Below are 21,070 nucleotides of genomic sequence, written 5' to 3' on the forward strand. Positions count from 1 at the left end.
CTATACACCCGTAACCTTGTCGGTTATCGCCCATCCCAATTTTAGCCAAGCCCAACTGTTGATCTTGCTTGAGCTCAGTTGTTGTTTAGTTAATGAGTTCAATTATTACATGTATTTGAATTTAATGTAGGTGCTGCCGTTTATTGTATTTGTGCTGTGTGCTGCTGTCATAGTTTCTGTTTGTGGATAAGTTTGTAACACGAAAGAAGGGGAAAACCAATGTTGATCTGTCCACCAGTGTTATGGTAAGTTAAACTATAAACAGTAAGTTAAACTATAACAGTCTAATTACAGGATGACAATTATTGAACTTTACGAAATAAAATCGTCATATTTGCACATCGTGCGTTAGAACGTTCAAACTGCGTGGTTGGCCGGAAGCCATGATGGGAAGTAGTATGTTTTGGTTTCATTTGAATGGATTCGTCAATGAGTAAAATTGGCGCATTTGAGGGTCTGAGAATCCGCATTTCGCGATCGATAAGTCTCTTCATCCTAAACTGGTGATTGTGTGGTGTGCAGTGTCCCGTCACGGAATAATCGGTGCGATACTCCTTGATGGCACTTTGACTACCAACGGTACGCGAAGGTTTTAGAAGATGATTTCATCTCCACTATCCAAAGTGACCCTTACTGCGACAAGATGTGGTTCGAACAAGACGGAGTTCGACCTCAGTGAAGCAGGAGAATGTTTGATGTTCTGGAGTAGCACTTTGGAGACCGAATTCTGGTTCTGGGGTAACGCCACTGACGTTGACTTCGCTCGGCCGTCATATTCTCCGGCTGTGAACACATGCGACTCCTTTTTGTGGGGCCTTTTCAAAAGACAAGGTGTACAGCAATAACCTCAAAACCACTCCTGAGCTGAAAACAGCAATTCAGGAGGTCACCGACAGCATCGATGTTCCGACACTTCATCGGATCATGCATAATGTCGCTATTCGTCTGCGCCACATCATCTCCCACGACGGCAGGCATATCGAACATGTCATAACCTACATCCGAATCTTTAGTGACGGTTGGTAGAGCTTTGGGATTTCTGTATTTCACAAGGAGAGTGGAAGGGATATATAACGACAACACATTCTGTAATTCATTCGTTTCGAAAAAAATATTTCCGCAGGCTGCTTGACTTCGTCCTAACCGACTATGCCTGCATCCCTCCCTCCCTCTCTTCGTCCAAAATCTGTTTACGCTCTTGCAACTGAAGCCAGCAGTTCCGTGCGCAATTAAATCTTAAAATATGCATGCACTCGTGCACTATCAAATGAGTAAATATACACGATTAAAGGAAAAACATGCAATGTCAGAATTTAGTCGATTGTTGTGAAGCATTTTCTTTTATTTTAAAACAATGTACAACAACCAATTTTTCCATATTCTACACCGGCTTGAAAATGGTTTACTGTCGTTTCCCATTTTCATTTTAAGTAAAAGAGCTGCATCGAAGGCGAGCCGAACATCTCCTCTGAGATTTCCGACAGTAAAAGCCGTATGCTAAATAAATAATATTTCAAATTCTCGTTTAGGCTCAAGCTATCGTCTGCCGGGACATTCTTCAATGCAGAAGAAGTCACAGATGCATACATGAATGAGGAAATTTGGGTAAGTCTAAGGTTGAATAATTCCAGATCCTTTGCATTTTCGCCATCAAAAATTATTCTAGCTTCTCTGTCGAACGGAGATCTCCTTAGTTCAAGGCCCTGTCGGTAGGGGACTGATGACCTCAGATGTTAAGTCCCATAGTACTTAGAGCCATTTGAACCCTGTCGGTAAAAATCACGGTGCCCCAAAAAAATTGCGCTCATACATTCCTGATTACTTCTCGCTCAAATACAGACTGAAAGAAGAAGATGGGTGGCATAAAAATGGTGGAAGTTACATCAGGAAACTAAACGTTGGAGGCTTGACAAAGAAAGAATTGTTTTGTTTCATCCATAGTAGCATCTATTTTCAAGTAACGCACTGTATACATGCAGCCTGCACACATCTCAGATACTGCGTCCTTTGAAGATCAAATGTCGTACATTAAGGTCGAAACTTTATGTCGTAAAAACCCAAGGGAAATCCAGTTTGCTTTAAGTGCAGTTTGCAAGTTAAGTGTGATTTCAAGACCTCACTCAAGGCCGAAACAAGTTTTTGTCGTTGTGAGACCTCCAAGGAATCACCATGACGGGTAGATTTTAATGTGGACCACGTTGACCCGCATTTTATTTACGTGACTCCATACAAAAACTGCACTGTGGTTCTCCACATTAGAAAGTATGTCCTATCACTAAAATAACGCAAAGGATCAAGCCTAGTACCACACTGTAGTGTTCAAACTAACCTTTGAATTGATGAATGCATTACGCTTATTCTGTAGCATCGTAAATAAGCATTAAAAAGAGGAAATTACTGGCTGCTCAGTGACTTTTCGCCTATACTGTTCTGAAGACCCAGAGATACATGTAATTTTGAAGACACTGGTGTAGATGAGGTGCCCTCAAGCAGGATATTCCTCATCTGTGTTGACTCCCTCACTGTACTATGACCTAACATAGCGGAAAGACAGATCCTGTATATTTCGGAAATCCTCCTTCACCTACAGTGGCAACAAAGTGACATTATACTTCGTATCAGAGCAAGTGCGTATTTGACAAAATGGGAAGGCGGGTGTAAGAGCAAGGCGAATTTCAGAATGCACATTATACCACAGTGTACATTATCATTACACACAGTGAGTGCCCTCGCTGTTGAGGCACAGATCTAACCGTCAGAGGAGACAGCAGTAACTGGATGTGAGCGACAACAAGCTGCGGTCAGTAAAATTTATTATTTGGCCGCGGCGTAGTTCATTCCAGCTACTGAGGCACTGCGCATTCTTACTCTGGGTATATTATAACGACTCTGCTCTTGGGCACACGGTTTCCTCGACTAACGAGAAGAATCGCCAATTTGAGGGAATTGCAGTACAAAAAACAGAACCTCATAGCTTCAAAAAGTGCACCTATTTGGAAATGAAAAGGCAGCCTGTGGCCTGTATGAGTATTTTCCCTCTGTTTCCTTAAAGGCAGTTAGAGTCGAACGCTTATTAAATTTTGTTATCTCTTTAGAAATCGTATCAAAGGTGATAAAGTGGAACAAACAGCAAGTAACTTAAGTCTGGTTCTAACATCTAAGTTTGAAAATATTCAAATCGTAGCTCTTTAGACAATTTTAATACATTACTGTGTATTTAATCATTTTAAAATATCCTGATATTTTATCATTGTCATGGTTTTTCATTAAGTTATTTATTTGACGAGATTTTATATAGTAATGTTCCCAACGACAACAACGAAGTTACATATAATAATGACGAGACTGCTGATGTAGGTGCTGTAAACACTGATAAGAAAACTATATTGGACTTACCTTCCTGATCGTGAATTAGTGTTGAGCGTTCCAAACAAGTCGCACTGAACACCCAACTCACCCAGGACGGCGCAGTTGTTGGCAGCGTTCCCTCCTGGTCTCAGTTCTCGAGTAACAACCCTGTCAAGAAATTCACAAAAATACTACACAAGGAACAAGTAAAAAACATAAAAATGGCGTCTGAATATTGTAATATGTATGTATAAGTCATCCACTCATAGAGTTATTAAGGTTTAGAATATATGAGGAATTCTGCGAACTGAGCATAGCACATTGCAAGGCATCCGAGATATGCTCAATAATGTACATGTCTGGGGAGTTTGGTGGGCAGAGGAAGTGTTTAAACTCGAAAGAGTGTTCCTAGAGACACCCTGTAGCAATTCTGGACGTGAAGAGTGTCGCATTGTTCTGCTGGAATTGCTCAAATCCGTCCGAATGCACAATGGACATAAACGGATGCAGGTGATCAGACAGGATGCTTACGTTCGTGTCACCTGTCAGAGTCGTATCTAGACGTATCAGGGGTACCATGTCACTCCAACTGCACTTGCCCCACACCATTACAAAGCCTCCACCAGCTTGGACAGTCCCCTGCTGACATGCAAGGTCCATGGTTTCATGAGGTTGTCTCCATACCGGTGCACGTCCATCCGCTCGACATAATTTGAAACGAGACTCGCCTGATCAGGCAACATGTTTCCAGTCATCAACAGTTCAATGCTGGTGTTGACGGACTCAGGCGAGGCGTAAAGCCTCGTGTCGTGGAGTCATCAAGAGTACACAAGTGGGCCTTTGGATCTGAAAGACCATATCGATGATGTTTCGCTGAACGGTTCGCACGCTGACACTTATTGATGGCCCAGCACTGAAATTTGCAGCAATTTGCGGAAGGGTTGCACTTTTGTCATGTTGAACGATTATCTTCAATCGTCGTTGATCCCTTTCTTGCAGGATCTTTTTCCGGCCGCAGCGATGTCGGAGATTTGATTTTTTACCGGATTCCTTATATTCACAGTAGACTCGTGAAATGATCGTTCGGGAAAATCCCCACTTCATCGCTACCTCGGAGATGCTGTGTTCCATCACTCGTGCGCCGACTATAACACCATGTTCAAACTCACTTAAATCTAGATAACCTACCATTGTAGCAGCAGTAACCGATCTAACAACTGCGCCAGACACTTGTTGTTCTGTATAGGCGTTGCCGACCGCAACGGCGTATTCTGCCTGTTTACGTATCTCTGTATTTGAAAACGCATGCCTACACCAGTTTCTTTGGCGTTTCAGTATATATGTAGAATATATAGCAGCAGAGAGTCGCGCAAACACTGGTTCGACCAACGACAACACTGGGCTTAGGAGACTCGCCATGTTGTCTTTCGAGATGACTTCCTGTTCTACGTACACCACCATGACGGGCGTGCCCTTGTGTGGGACGTCGAAGGAAAACGATTATTTCCAGATCGCATTCGACATCGTCATATGGGTCCAGCACCTGACGTGATGGTATGTGATGCTATTGGGTACGCAGTACGGTCACCTTCTGTTCGCACAGCCATGGACTGCGATAGCAGGCGTTACATTCCTGAAGTGGTAAGGCCGATGGCTGTGCTCTTCATTTGAGGTCTCCTTGCCATAATCTTTCAACAAGATATGGCAAGACCAATAACATGCCCTACATCGATACTGAGGGTTTTCAACTGTTGCCTTGCCAGCTCATTCCCCGTATTCTCACCAGTTGGAAACATCTGATCATGGAAACTGGCGCGTCACCATTCGCCAGCCACTACGAATGATATGCTCAATCTGTCAACCAAACTCAGTTCGACGCGATGCCCAGTTATACTAATGATGTTTCTGCCAGAAGTGGCAGCCGTACAAATTAATTTCGCATCATGTACACCCTAATATCACCTACAAATTTAATCATGTATTCTTCCTATTGTGCTGTATGTGCACAATAAGTAAAATTCGTTACATCATACCCTTCCTGGTGCTGCAGTTTTCGTGGTTAACAGTGTACTTGTTTCGTGAAACAGGATTCTACTACTCATCTAGTTAGACCAATAAACACTCACGAGCAGCTGAGTTAGGCTCATATACCTTGTAGAGTTTAGCATCCCTCACCTTTTGACGACAGAGACGACGCATCTTAGTATGACTCCACGAAACATCAAATACATTGACAGCCATCATCATCTATGATCACTCAACTACAGCCTATAACTTGCGATGATCGCTGGGAATGCGTGCCTACGGCATACCGCATGTGCTCGATAGTATTTTGGCCCACACAAACAACTTCACGTCCATGCAGAGTTCCTAAAACTACTGCGACACACTTCGGCGGAGACGGAGTGGTGCATTGTTTCGGGGCTATCGGTGAACAAACGGATCTACATGAGCGAACAGTAGTTTCATCTTTCAATCGCCTGTCATAGAGATGGATTCCGTATCAGGGCCTTTTTTCTTCAATTGTAATACTCAATTGAACGAGAGTCCCACTGCCCCTGCTTGGCAGGCACGAGGGCTGTAATGCCTAATGAAGTTTTCAATGTGTTCGTTCCCTGATATCGGCATGTACATCTCCATGTACATCTGTACTCTGCAGCCCACTTTACGGTATGTGGCAGATAGTACTTCTAGCACGATTTGTCATTTCGCCTCTACTCTTTTCCATTCACGTATGGCGCGTGGGAGGAACAACTGTTGATAAACCTCTATACGAGTTTAATTTCTTTAATTTTCTCGTCGTCGCCATTTCACGAGATGTAAGTAGGAGGAAGGTAATATGTTTCAAGACTCTTCCTAGAATGTATGCTCACAGAAACGCATCAATAAGTTCGTCCGTGATGCACATCACCTCTCCATTAACGGCTGCCATAGAGTTTGTTGAGCGTTTCCGTTGACACTCTCGTTTACTAAACGATTCCGTGACGAAATGTGTCGCTCTTCATTGGATGTTCCGTGTCTATTCTACACTGCTGGCCATGAATATTTCAACATCACGAAGACGGCATGTAACAAATATCACACTTGCATGAAGCGTGCTACATGCTTGCATATGTAAATTATTAAGATGACAGCTTGAGCGCAAAAAGTAACAAGGAGGAACGTCATTTACATTCTTCATATAAAGAAATATTCTGCAGCAGCTTTCTCAATCTGGAATCACATCTGAATGTTGGTTGCTTGTGGAAAGTAAGAAGTTGAAACGTTTATCCTAATGTGTCGGAATTACAGATAGGCAGGGTCGTGGCCCATCGAATCCGCGATTTATTGTTCCCAGTTATTGCCGTTTACATCGAGCGGGATCCCACGAGTACCGTGTGTTCAGAGTAGCCATACTCAACGCCATGCAGGGATTCGGTGACCCCGCATGGCTACCGACCGAGAGCAGAGACGTACCGTGTGTTCGGCAGAGCAGGCTCGTAAAGGGCCACGCCAAGCACCTTGAGACAGGAAATCGGCACTCTTGCAGCAAGACGAGTATCCACTAAGCATTTGACAATGCTAGCCTGTTGTGCATGGCGAAACGTCAGGAAAACCCTTACGATACCGCGACGAGCGCCAAAAAGCAAGGGATTAAGAACATTCCTTAATTCATTTCATAACTTCACAACCTTCCAGATTACATAGACTAAATAAAATGACTGCGGTATTCATTGAACGTCATTCTAAGCTTTAAATGAAAAGCTTTAAATGAAAATATGTTTTACTCCTGCAGTTTTGGTGATGATTAAGTGGGCAAATAAATCTGCCACAGGCAAGTTTGTGTTCTCTGTAATAATGAGGTCTCGAAGGTGACTGGAGCCCTCTTGTTGGTAGCGTCTCGATGCTGGTTTAGACATCTAAGCTAATTAAACACGCAGTTTCAACATTTAGCTTATACAAATCTAGTAACTACGACAGTGGCCAATTGGTCACTAAGTGAAGTACGAAGAAGTCACTCTGAATATTTGTCACTTTTCAGTCACTACTAGTTTTTCGATCACACCGTTTATATCGAAGTGGACGTTGCGTCTTGTGGGTTCCAGTCAGTACTTTAAAAATACGACCGCCTCACTGGCTCATTTCACGCTATGCTTGCAGTGCATGGTGCCATTCCTTATCTCAGCTGTTCCCGTATAGTACCGCAACTTTATATTCTGATACGACCAAAAAACTTCAAAGCTAATTTGTAGCATCTAAATTTAAGAGAAAATCCTATATTCTGTACTTCTAGCATTATTTCCTCTAGTTGTTGCTATTTTTGTACGCCTTTTTCCTTTTTGTTGTCTGGGTCTGACACTCGACGCGAGGGTAGCTCCGCTTTCTCCACTATTTCTTGATATTTGCCTCATTATTTGCGCTGTATGTTAAGCCAGAGGTGATATATGTAAATTGGACTACATTTGGATGGACATGGACATTCGATTTTTTACTTCGTTCTCTCTTTCATATTTTCTGCTTCTCCTCTCGGGTCTTCTCCATCTCTCTTCTTCCTTATGCTTTTTACGCTCAGTTTGTTCTCTACGTTATCTGCACCTCGTATCTTCCTCCTCCACTCTTTCTTATCTTGCATTCATCTTTACCTTTTTTCCTTAAGTATCTAATTATTCGTTCTCTTTGCTTTTATCTGTATGTTCTTCTTTCGTAACTTATCTTCTGATTCTTCTTCTTCTATTACAGGCAGCCATTGAACTGTTGCTTCATTCGCAACCAGCATTATTAGATGAAGACCTCTTCATAACGTTTGTAGTACAAACAACCTTTGCAGTTATTGCGCCAACAGCATTCGCTTCTTCCTACAAGTATGTGGTGTGCTACGCAAATGAATTCTGTAAGATGGCTTGAAATGCTGGACTTGCAGCACTGCAAAATAATTTTTAAATGCATTTCTCTTCGAGGACGTAGTGAATTCCCTTTTATATTGAGTCGTGGCGCCTTGTACTGACAGGTCCATAGCCACAACTCCCCCTTCCTCATCCTCCATGAGCCACAGACCTTGCCGAGGTGGGCTGATTTGCGTGCCTCAAAGGTATAAATAGCCAAACCGTTGGTACAACCACAACTGAGTGATGCCTGAGAAGAGGGCAGACTAACCCATGATTTCTGAAGAGGGGTAAGAGCCCTTTCAGTAGTTGCAGGGACAAAAGTCTGTGTAACTGATTCATCTGGTCTTATGACATAAGCCAACATGGCCGTGCTGTGCTGATACTGTAAACAACTGAAAGCAACGGGAAACTACATACATTATTTTTCGCCAGGGAGCATGCAGCTCTACAGTACACCCTAAATGGTGACGGCGGTAAAATAATACCCCATTTGGATCTCCTGGAGGGGACTAGTCAGGAAGCTGTCATCATCAGGAAAAAAAGTACCATTCTGATGTTCGGAGTTCAGGTAGTTAATAGACGCGAAAATTTAGTTGTGGTAGGCGGAGGGACGGAAATCGGTAGTAGGAAGAGGAAGATAAAGAGAAATAGTAGGAGAGTATGGACTAATGGAAAGGGATGAAAGAGAAAGCCACCTGATAGAATTTTGCACAGAACATAATTTAATGGTTTAAAAATCGTGAAGAAGACTGTGTACGTGGAAGAGGCTTGGGGATACTACAAGGTTCGGCCTGAGTTATGTAATGGTTAAAACAAACACCGTCCATAGGAAAATTAAAGAGATCTTTCGAGAAGAGAGAGGCAGGTTTCTGAATATCAAGAGCTCAGATGGCAAGCCAGTACTAAGCAAAGAAGTAAAAACGGAAAGGAATATATAGAAGGAATATATATGACAAACAAACTTGAGGACAATATTATAGAAAGAGAAGATGAAGTAGGTGAAGATGATATGGGAGATACGATAGAGCGAGAAAAATTTGACAGATCACTGAAAGACCTAAGAAAAACAAGGTCCCTGGAGTAGACGACTTTTCCTCTGAAGTATTGAGATCCTTGGGGGAGAGCCAACACTATAAAACTATTCCAAGTGGTGTGCAAGATATATGAGACAGAGGAAATACCCGCAGACTTCAAGAACAATGTAATAATTCGAATCGCAAAGGAAATAGGTGCTTACAGGTGTGAATAATATCAAATTATCTTTAATAAGTGATGATGGTAAAATACTGACACGAATTTAAGGAAAAAAGGAAAAACTGAATGAAGCAGACCTCGGGGAACGTCAGTTTGGGTTCCGGAGGAATATAGGAAAATGTGAAGCAGTACTGACTGTATGACGAATCCTAGAAAATATGTTTTAAAAAGGCAAACCTGTGTTTTAGCATTTCTAGTATAGAAAGTTTTGGACAATGTTGACTGGACTATACGCGCTGAAATTTTGAAGGTATCCGGGATTCTGAAGGTAGCACAGGTAAAAAATGCCGGGAGTAAAACATTATTTACAGCTTGTACAAAAATCAGGTTGCAGTTATAAGAGTTCAAAGACATGAAAGGGATGACATGGTTGAGATGAGAGTGAGACAATGTTGTAGTCTACTCCTGATATTATTCAATCTGTACACTGATCATGCATGAAGGAACTCGAGGGAAGATTTAGAACGAATGTTAAAGTTCAGGGAAAATAAATACGAACTTCGAATTTTGCCAGTGACACTGTAATTCTGTCGGAGACATGAGAAAACTTGGAAGAGTAGTTTAATGGAATGAGATTACAAGAGCTTATACGATAAAAGTGAAACAAAGGTAATGGAATGTAGTTGAATTACATCAAACGACGCTGGGGGAATTAGATTAGGAATTGCCCTAAAAGTAGTAGATGAGTTTTGCTACTTGGGCAGCAAAATAAAATGCAGATTGGCAAGAGAAAATTTTTTTCTGAAAATGAGGAATTTATTAATACTGAATATGAATTTAAGAATTAGGAAGTCTTTTACGAAGGGATTTGTGTGGAGCGTGCACCGAAGTGAAACGTGGATGAAAAGTAGCGCAGACAAGAAAGATTTAGCAGCTTTTGAAACGTGGTGCTCTAGAAGAATGCTGAACAACAGTAAACCGCTTAACAAATGAAGAGGCACTTAATCGAATTGGGAAAAAAGAAATTTATGACACAATTGTTTTAAGAGAAGGGATCGATTGATACGACTCATGAGACATCAAGTAGTAGTCCACGTGGTAATGCAAGGAAGTGTGGGGTTGACAATTGTAGAATACAGCAGGTATAAATACAGTAAGCAGTTTCAAATGGATGAGGGTACAGTAGCTGCGAAGAGATGAAAAGGCTTGCACAGCATAGAGTAGCGTGGGTAATTACACCATTCTTCCGACTGAAACCCACGACAAAAACATTTCCGTGTTGTAGCCGTAATATCGCACTCTGACATAGTTCCGCCTTGACAAATTTTTCCCCTGTAATTACGTCTGTGTAGAACGCATTTCTTGCTCTGAACCGCTGATAGGTTTCTCAGTGCGTATTCTAGAATGTTGTCTGTGGTGCTTTCGACTGATCCCACTCTCAATAGTGTAGCACAACCCCTATCTTTACACTCTCGACAGTTTTCCTATGTTCTCCTATCTGTTATTTCAGATATCGCACTTCGGTCTTTTGCTGCATTATTTGAAGTGATAAATCGCCACCGTCTTCTGGGTTTCATGGTCTTATTCCTGCAAATATCGACTTCGAGTGATTACTTTCTGTGTAATATCTTCATAAATGTTTGCTGATCCATTAGTCCTGATAAGTTTCCTTTCGTTTCTTCCGCGACTCTATTCACAATTCATCCGCCCTTATTTCCAACACCATTTGTGTCTAATCTTCTTTTTGCCGTCTCCCATTTCAAAATTTTCCATCAACGCCCTTTGTGCTTTTGTTAGTTTATCTATCCTCAATCCTTACGATGCCTCCATTTTCATTCCTAACGAATTCTGTTCCTCGTACTGTCATCTCAGTGTCTCAGCTGCACTCCCCATCCGGCTCGCAGGTCGAATGTAATAAGACCTGCACCGAGGCGGCCGGACCTGCCCCGCAGGGGGCCTCCCTGCCAATGACGCCAAACGCTCATTTCCATTTCCATTCAGCTGCACTCAGTTCTTTGTCCCCGTCTATGATTCTAGATTTTTCTTGGTTATCCATTTAATTTATTTCAGCCTCTTCCACGAGCCCTAAGCCCCTTATGAAATCTACATTACTTGTGTCTTTTTCCTGTATATTTTATTCACCATATACTTGTACCTCTTTTGTTATGACAGCCATGATCTTAATTGCCAACTGACATTCGCTAACACAGTTCTTTCTAATATGACTATAGCCTGTGACGATTTGCTCTCGAACAGTCTTTGTCTGTAGTTCACACCACAAAACACAACCTTGTCAATCATGTTAGATACTGAATACAACCCGTTGTAGGCGTTGGTACGACTCCGTATTCATTGCTAGTGCGTAGTCTTGCATGCCGTGAGACCCTGCCACTTCTCAGCAGATGCCATGCCAGTATTAGTTTTGTTGTTCTGTCATACCCAGGATAATGAAACGAGCAGTTTCATCACAACTTTATTCAACTGGTAACTAAAAATAAGACCAAATAATCATGAAGTGTACCAATAAAAAGTCATTATCATTATCTGTCAATACACATGCACACATATTGCCAGTTAATCGTCCAGAGCCCTGTATTAACACTGACTCGATCGTTGCGATTGTAAATTCCAATACTTTATTACACGGTCACCTCAGGGTATTACTATCGTGAAGAAGCGGACGCATCGAATGCGAAGGCAACATGCTCGTAAAAACGTCATAGCCTGCAGCTAGATTATATAATGGTCTACCAACTGTCCATCAACAGTCATTCCACTTTGACAAGCTGGCCGAAGTGGCCGAGCGGTTCTAGGCGCCACAGTCTGGAACCGCGTGACCGCTACGGACGCAGGTTCGAATCCTGCCTCGGGCATGGATGTGTGTGATGTCCTTAGGTCAGTTAGGTTTAAGCAGTTCTAAGTTCTAGGGGACTGATGACCTCAGAAGTAAGTCCCATAGTGCTCAGAGCCATTTTGAACCACTTTGACAGTGGTCAACGTATACTCGATCGAAAGCTCGTGGTATTTCAGTTACTGGAGGCCACTGGAACGCCGATCATATATTTTTTTAATGTTATCGCCGCGCGACTCTGCATGTCAGCTTTTATGTTCTATGTTTATTGCACTCTAATGTCAATCATTAGTGTCATCTTTTTACCTCCCCAAGCTGTATGGGGAGGGTCAAGTTAGTCAAGTTATAAGTTAGATTGTCCGCAGCTCGTGGTCGTGCGGTAGCGTTCTCGCTTCCCACACCCGGGTTCCCGGGTTCGATTCCCGGCGTGGTCAGGGATTTTCTCTGCCTCTTGATGACTGGGTGCTGTGTGCTGTCCTTAGGTTAGTTAGGTTTAAGTAGTTCTAAGTTCTAGGGGACTGATGACCATAGATGTTAAGTCCCATAGTGCTCAGAGCCATTTGAACCATTATAAGTTAGATCATTTGGCTAGTTTTTCATTATTGCTTGATTATAAAGTTTTTTGTGCTCTCCATCTTCTCCGTGGTTCATATAACCCAACGGTCGTAAATCTGCATGAATGATTTATATATAATTTTAACAGTACTTGCAGGTGACCATATACACACTACTTTGTGACTTACATTTCATTTCGTCTTGGCTGCTGAATAATATTTTACCTATGCTGTTTAAGGTAATCATATATTTTTCGTCTAGCTGTTAGCTCATCAGAAAAAATGAAGAAATTTTAACTTTTTTGCAATATTCTTTGAAGTACTGCAAATGTATTGGATAGTACACTATTCTTGTCACGTCTGACAGATTGAGATCTCTTTGCAGTGATTTATAATGACGCTATCGCGTTGTAATACACTCAGTTGACAGCAGTCTGAGTTGACTGCCCCTACATTTGCTGGAGGACAACGAATGAACACACAAAAATATGTTATTCGATGTCAGTTTCTTCGTATGCCTGATCGAGCGTTAACGATAAATTCCTTCTACGATCGATAGCATTTGATCTCCATATCATTGTAACGTGATTGTCGTGAAACATACATTCGCCGTTTTATGAACATCCCCCTCATCAAAAGGTATCAATTCAACTGTCTATGCATCCTTGACTATGTCTCCTAACCTCTGTCAACAAATAAGAGCCAGATTCATTTTTTAAGTTTCTTTGTAATACCTGATTACATGTAGTACCAGATGTTGCCGGCCGCTGGTGGCCGAGCGGTTCTGGCGCTACAGTCTGGAACCGCGCGACCGCTACGGTCGCAGGTTCGAATCCTGCCTCGGGCATGGATGTGTGTGTTGTCCTTAGGTTAGTTAGGTTTAAGTAGTTCTAAGTTCTAGGGGACTTATGACCTCAGCAGTTGAGTCCCATAGTGCTCAGAGCCATTTGAACCATTTTTTTGTAGTACCAGAGTTAAACTCCCAAACATTTGATTGTGCCAAGGAAATAAAAACTTATTCTCCACATACCACACGTAACCTATAAATAAATGATAGATAAAAGCTTTCTACGACATAACATAGTATGAAGTAACTACTTACGATTTCTAGACATACGTACATTTCCACAGAATCTTCGACGGGGTAGTTTTCACAGTACAACAATTCGTCGAAGCAGATCACACCGACGCAGAGAATTCTTCTGTCACTCACTGCCATATTTATCTTTGATCAGTGAATCTGAGTATGTAGACTTCGTTGTAAGCGATGTGTGTTGCGTTAAAAACGAGCTCCGTGTTCTGAAAACGTCCGTGGAAAGAATCCCGGGTCGCAACGCATATCAGCACAAGAGTCTCACTGCCAGCAAACATCAGAATGCTATCTTATTATGTAATGTTTACCACCTCTGAAACTGACATTGTTACCGCTCGACGGTATCTGCAGCTAATTAGTTCTTTCCGGTCTTAGCATGTTATGTGAGGGCTGAATTTCGTGGTCGTGTAATGTGATCTGTTACTCTGATTGAAAAATAAATCAGAAGCGCTAATGTAAACAGTCTGGCCCGGATATGCAATGATAATGTCACAAACTCTCTCTCCTGCACTGGTTTGGAGAAAGGTCTAATGTTAACGTGACTAATACTGACCTATACGTTAAATTGAAACACTGGCTCCTCTGTCTGGAGTGATCGTGTTTACATCAAGAAATGTGCTGTTGCGAGCGTAAGAGTAAATAATTATCAAATTTTCAATCTGAGACCATTCTCATCCGTCACACTGCAATTAAACTTTATACCTTCGCAAGAGCTGCAATAATCATTTTTTGTTTACTACCCATATGCGAGAACATGTGTAAGTATTTTCCTTAGACTAAACTATTTTAAGAATTGCAATAGCCTATGGTAATTTGTATATAATTATTAAACAACAAAGCGTGGTAAATATGGTTAGTGATGAACAGTTTGAATCCATACTTTGACATACATCACAGGAAAGCCTCAGTAGCTTCATTATCATCACTGGCATCATATTTTAATCCCTAAACCTCCACAACTTATTGATCCCTCCACATTTTGAATGGGCATTCTTATGTTTGGTAGCCTTGATGGTTCGGTAGGAGCGGTTACTTTGGCTGATCTAGACTCAAATGTATTTTTCAAGTTCTGAAGCCAGATACTTCGTTTCATACCTTCGATTCTCTGAATGAATAGATATCTTCATATTTTCTTAATTTGTTTTATGGTCATACAGTGAGTAAAAACTGTAATTAATGTCGTAAACATATACAGTTGAATGTACACGATACTATAATCAAAAAAGGCTCAGTGAACATGGGTTCCGAAACACATACCTTAAGAGCTATGAGCACTTTTCATCTTCGATACTGTGAAACAAATCTCTTCTACTGCAGACTCTCCACTTCCATATTTTGAGAGGTTGTAGTGTGGATCAAAACAATAAAAAATGTTTAAATAAAAAAAAACAATTTTACTGTTACCGATCAATATTTATTTGTCTCCACGACGCATGACAAGTTACTATTACCAATCACGCGTCGTGGAGAGAAATAAATATTGATCGGTAACAGTAAATTTGTTTTCTACTACTGATATGCACTTTAGAGCCCATGTTTAGCGAACTTTTTTATTTTCTTGTCCATACCACCGCCTCCCAAAATTTGTGGTAGAAGAGACTTGTTTCACACTATCGAAACTCATATATCTTAAGATACTATATTTAAAAAGCTTCCGCGTTTCTGTTTTGATTTTATGCAAAGGTATAATAATAATGGCGTGTGATGAGGGCCTCCCGTCGGGTCGACCGCTCGCCTGGTGCAAGTCTGTCGATTTGACGCCACTTCGGCGACTTGCGCGTCGATGGGGATGAAATGATGATGATTAGGACAACACAACACCCAGTCCCTGAGCGGAGAAAATCTCCGACCCAGCCGGGATTGACAGTCTGTCGCGCTGACCACTTTTTTTTTTTAATTCTTTGTTGATCTCATTTTGTTCTACTTTGTTCGTTGTATATGCTCGGGGCGGACGTGTCATGACACCCGTTCGGGTTGTTCGTTCATCCGGTCACTCAGTTTTTTATTACAGAGGGAAGCTAACCCTCTGACCGAACACGCTGAGCTACCGTGCCGGCGCCACTCAGCTACCGGGGGCGGACTAGGACTATGCAAAGGTACAATTATCCCTTCATTGCATCAGGAACTATATCGTAATTACTTTACACAATGTAAGAAACACATCGCTTCCTAGTTTGTGGTCCAGTAGTCGTAGTATTGTTTCCAGTAAGTACTTAAACCTGTAAGGCCCTTTTGCTTTTATTGCGCGACATATAAAAGTCTAAATATGTAACTTTTAAATTTGGTCACCGATTTCACCGAACTCTGAGCAATCCGAAATCAAAATTGGCCTCAGGGAAGAAGATGCACGATCCCCATTACTATTGGAGCTAGTACTAGAAATATTTGAAAGAAACTTCCAAAAATACAAACCAAGAGGCCTAAAAGCAGGATGAGCAAATCTCCTCCACTTTACTTACACAAATAACGATGTTCTAATAAGTAAAAGCAAACCAAATCTCGCTGACATCACTAGTGCCTATTAAAAAATTGCACTGAAGACAAGAAAACAAAATTAGCGACGAGCAAAGGAAGTACACGGTTACCTACAAGACGGACGATAGAAAGACACCTCTAATAACCAGTGATTTGGCATTCAAAACAACAAACAGTTTTAAACACCGGGGCTGTTTTTCCATTGAATGTAATAGGTGTGAGTTCGAAATTAAGGCGAGACGTTCAGCGTCTAAAAGAGCGTATTTTGGTCTTGCATGTATATTGAAAAGGAGATGACTAAGGCGAAGCGGGAGAATTAGTCTGTACCAGTCCTCTGTTCAGCCAGAAGGTAGACCTTTATGCATGTGAGACATTAACCTCGTGAAGGCAGATGGGCAGAAATTGGTAGCTTTTGAAAGGAGGTTTCTAAGAAAAGTTTTTGACTCTCTGAGAGACCGTGATAGGCAAGAGTGAAGAATATAAAAAAAGGAAAAAAGTAAAGAAAGAAATAATTGATGAGTTACGCTTGTTGGCATTAGTCAGCCAGTCAGGCAACAGTAGCCGACAAAGACAGACCCAGAAACAGGCAAGTAACCGCATTTGTCATTTACGAGGTCCTAACCAGAAGCGAATTTTATTATATCATCTGCATACTTTAATAGTTCAGTTTCTTGAGTTTCTGCGTCTAAATTTAATATCTAATAGCCACAGTTGTCGCGTTTTTCGTTTGAGTCGGAAAGTAAACCGATTTTGTGACATATTACAAGTTCCAAATCAGGGTCAAATTAATTTCACCTGAGTGCTTCGGTAGTTAGGTTTTTGAATATCTGCGTATCACGTTTTCGTCAGGTTCTACAGTAGAGTTGCGCACCATGTGTCGATAGTCCATTTATCTGCATAGTTTAGTTTCCACGGTCTTGAGTATAGACAGGGGTTGCGATTGTTGTGTGCAGATGCGAGCCGAGTTGGTGACACTTCGCTCGCAGCTTCAGGCTGTGATGGATTCGGTTACACAGCTTGAGGCTGCAGTGGATGGGCACCACTGTTATGGGCCGGCCATGGGGAACCAACGGACGTTCAGCACGTCAGAGTCCTCCGATCGGTCCTCACCGGAGGCCAACCCAGTTACTGCTGGCACTGAGGCTGACCCCTCGAGTGGGAGGTTGCCCTGGGGCGAAGCAGGCGGCGAAAGACTTCCCAGGCGGCCGCACGAAAGGCCTCCCCGGTTTGTCTGACAAACAGGTTCCAGGTGCTATCTGTGGCTGACACTGTCGCTGAGCCAGATGCTGACGCCCATCCTGTTTCAGAGGAAACCACTCAGCCTGCAAGATCCGGACAATCGCAGAGGGTGGGATTATTGATAGTTGGGAGCTCCAACGTTAGGCGCGTTATGGGGCCCCTTAGGGACTTGGCTGACAAGAAGGGTAAGAAAACTAATGTGCACTCCGTGTGCATACCGGGTGGAGTCATTCCAGATGTGGAAACGGTCCTCCCGGATGCCATGAAGAGCACAGGGTGCAGCCAACTGCAGGTGGTGGCCCACGTCGGTACCAAAGATGTGTGTCACTTTGGATCAGAAGAGATTCTCTCTGGATTCGAGGGGCTAACAGAAGTGGTAAAGGCTGCCAGTCTTGCTTGCAAGATGAAAGCAGAGCTGACCATTTGCAGCATAGTCGGCAGGACCGACTGCGGACCTCTGGTACAGAGCCCAGTGGAGGGTCTGAATGAGAGGCTCAGACGGTTCTGGGACCATGTAGGCTGCAGATTCCTCAACTTGCACCAAAGGGTGGTTGGGTTTCGGGCTCCGCCGAATAGGTCAGGTGTCCACTATACTCAGGAGGCGGCTAGACGAGTAGCAGGGGCTGTGTGGTGTGGACTGGGCGGTTTTTTAGGTTAGAGGGTCTCGGGAAAACACAAGAAGGGCTTCAGTCACAAAGGGTGCAGGCTGAACACAGGAAAAACGTAGATGCAGGAACCATTGGCATAACAGTAATAAATTGTCGTAGCTGTGTTGGGAAAGTACCAGAGCTCCAAGCCTAATAGGAAGCACTGATGCTCAAATCGTTATAGGCACTGAAAGCTGGCTAAAGCCAGATATAAGCTCAGCCGAAATTTTTGCGAAGAACCTAACGGTGTTCCGAAATGATAGGCTAAACACGGTTGGCGGTGGCGTGCTTGTTGCTGTCAGAAGTAGTTTAACTTGTCGCGAAATTGAAGTAGGTACTCCCTGTGAGTTAGTATGGGCAGTGGTCATTGTTGGCAACCGGAATAAATTAATAATTGGATCCTTTTATCGACCTCCCAATTCAGATGATACAGTTGCTGAAAGACTCAAAGAAAACTTGAGTTTGATTTCAAACACGTACCCGACTCATACGACAATAGTTGGTGGTGACTTTAATTTACTCGCGATATATTGGCGAAAATACATGTTTAATTCCGGAGGTACGCATGAACTATCATCCAAAATTGTGCTAAACGCATTCTCTGAAAATTATTTCGAGCAGTTAGTTCATAAGCCCACGCGAATATTAAACGGTTGTGAATACACACTTGACTCTTAGCAACAAATAATCCTGAGTTAATAACAAGCATCAAAACCGATTCAGGGATTAGTGAACACAGGGATGTCGTAGCAAGATTGAATATTGTAATCCCCAAATCCTCGAAAAATAAGGGAAAAATATACCTATTCAAAAAAGCAGATAAAAATCACTTGATGCCTTACTGAGAGACAAGCTCCACTCATTCCAAATTAATAATTTAAGTGTAGACCAGATGTGGCTTAAATTCAAAGAAATAGTATCGGCAGCAATTGAGAGATTTATACCAAATAAATTAACAAACGACGGAGCTGATCCTCCTTGGCACACAAAACGGGTTAGAACACTGTTGCAGAAACAACGAAACAAACATACCAAATTTAAACAGACGCAAAATCCCAAGATTGGCGAAATTTAGCGCTGCCCTCAATGCGAGATGCCTCTAACAGTTTCCACAACGAAACTTTGTCTCGAAACCTGGCAGAAAATCCAATGAGATTCTGGTCATATGTGAAGTATGTTACCGGTAAGAAACAATCAATGCCTTCTCTGCACGATAGCAATGGAGATACTATCGAAGACAGTGCTGCCAAAGCAGAGTTACTATACACAGCTTTCCGAAACGCCTTCACAAAAGAAGACGAAGTAAATATTCCAGAGTTCGAATCGAGAACAGCTGCCAACATGAGTAACGTAGAAGTGAATATCCTCGGAGTAGTGAAGCAACTTAAGTCACTTAATAAAAGCAAGTCTTCTGGTCCAGACTGTATACCAATTAGGTCCCTTTCGGAGTATGCTGATGCTTTAACTCCATACTCAGCAATCATATACAACCGTTCACTCGACGAAAGGTACGTACCCAAAGACTGGAAAGTTGCACAGGTCACGTCAATATTCAAGAAAGGTAGTAGGAGTAATTCACTAAATTACAGGCCCATATCGTTAACGTCGATATGCAGCATGATTTTAGAACATATATTGTGTTCGAACATAATGAATTACCTCGAAGATAACGGTCTATTGACAGACAGTCAACATGGGTTTAGAAAACATCGTTCTTGTGAAACACAACTAGCTCTTTATTCACATGAAGTGCTGAGTGCTATTGACAAGGGATTTCAGATCGATTCCGTATTTTTGCATTTCCGGAAGGCTTTTGACACTGTACCACACAGGCGTCTCGTAGTGAAATTGCGTGCTTATGGAATATCGTCTCAGTTATGTGATTGGATTTGTGATTTGCTGTCAGAGAGGTCACAGTTCGTAGTAATTGACGGAAAGTCATCGAGTAAAACAGAAGTGATTTCTGGTGTTCCCCAAGGTAGTGTTATAGGCCCTTTGCTGTTTCTTATCTGTATAAACGATTTGGGAGACAATCTGAGCAGCCGTCTTCGGTTGTTTACAGATGACGCTGTCGTTTATCGACTAATAAAGTCATCAGAAGATCAAAACAAACTGCAAAACGATTTAGAAGAAATATCGGAATGGTGCGAAAACTGGCAGTGTGAGGTCATCCACATGAGGGCTAAAAGGAACTCGTTAAACTTCGGTTACACGATAAATCAGTCTGCCGGCCGCTGGTGGCCGAGCGGTTCTGGCGCTACAGTCTGGAACCGCGCGACCGCTACGGTCGCAGGTTCGAATCCTGCCTCGGGCATGGATGTGTGTGTTGTCCTTAGGTTAGTTAGGTTTAAGTAGTTCTAAGTTCTAGGGGACTTATGACCTCAGCAGTTGAGTCCCATAGTGCTCAGAGCCATTTTTTTTGATAAATCAGTCTAACCTAAAAGCAGTAAATTCAACTAAATACCTAGGTATTACAATTACGAACAACTTAAATTGGAAGGAGCACATAGAAAATGTTGTGGGAAGGCTAACCAAAGACTGCGTTTTATTGGCAAGACACTTAGAAAATGTAACAGACCTACTAAGGAGACTGCCTACACTACGCCTGTCCGTCCTCTGAAACGTCCCCTTTGGAAAATTGTCAATGACTGTGCTGATAAACCTCTTACGTTATTTGATTTTCAAACAGCTGATCAAAACTGAACGTACTCAGACATTTCTCTGAACGTACTCAGACATTTCTCTCTTTACTATTCTGAACAACACTAAACTGACATACAATATTTTTAGCGCAACGCAATCTT

At 42.2% G+C, this 21,070-nt stretch overlaps 1 protein-coding gene across 1 annotated transcript in view; it reads right to left on the reverse strand.

The window, feature by feature from the left end:
- Positions 1-14,094, reverse strand: part of LOC126251966 (ketohexokinase-like) — a 35,668-nt gene extending 21,574 nt beyond the window's left edge. The window contains exons 1-2 of the mRNA XM_049952730.1: positions 13,934-14,094; positions 3,397-3,516 (exon numbers count right to left, since the gene is read on the reverse strand). Coding sequence (XP_049808687.1) covers positions 3,397-3,516; positions 13,934-14,031 — 218 coding nt within the window. The 5' untranslated portion in view covers positions 14,032-14,094. The remainder of the gene's footprint in view (positions 1-3,396; positions 3,517-13,933) is intronic.
- Positions 14,095-21,070: the final 6,976 nt, after the last annotated feature.

Source organism: Schistocerca nitens, chromosome 4 (genome assembly GCF_023898315.1).
Source record: "Schistocerca nitens isolate TAMUIC-IGC-003100 chromosome 4, iqSchNite1.1, whole genome shotgun sequence".
In the NCBI taxonomy this organism is placed as follows: domain Eukaryota; kingdom Metazoa; phylum Arthropoda; class Insecta; order Orthoptera; family Acrididae; genus Schistocerca; species Schistocerca nitens.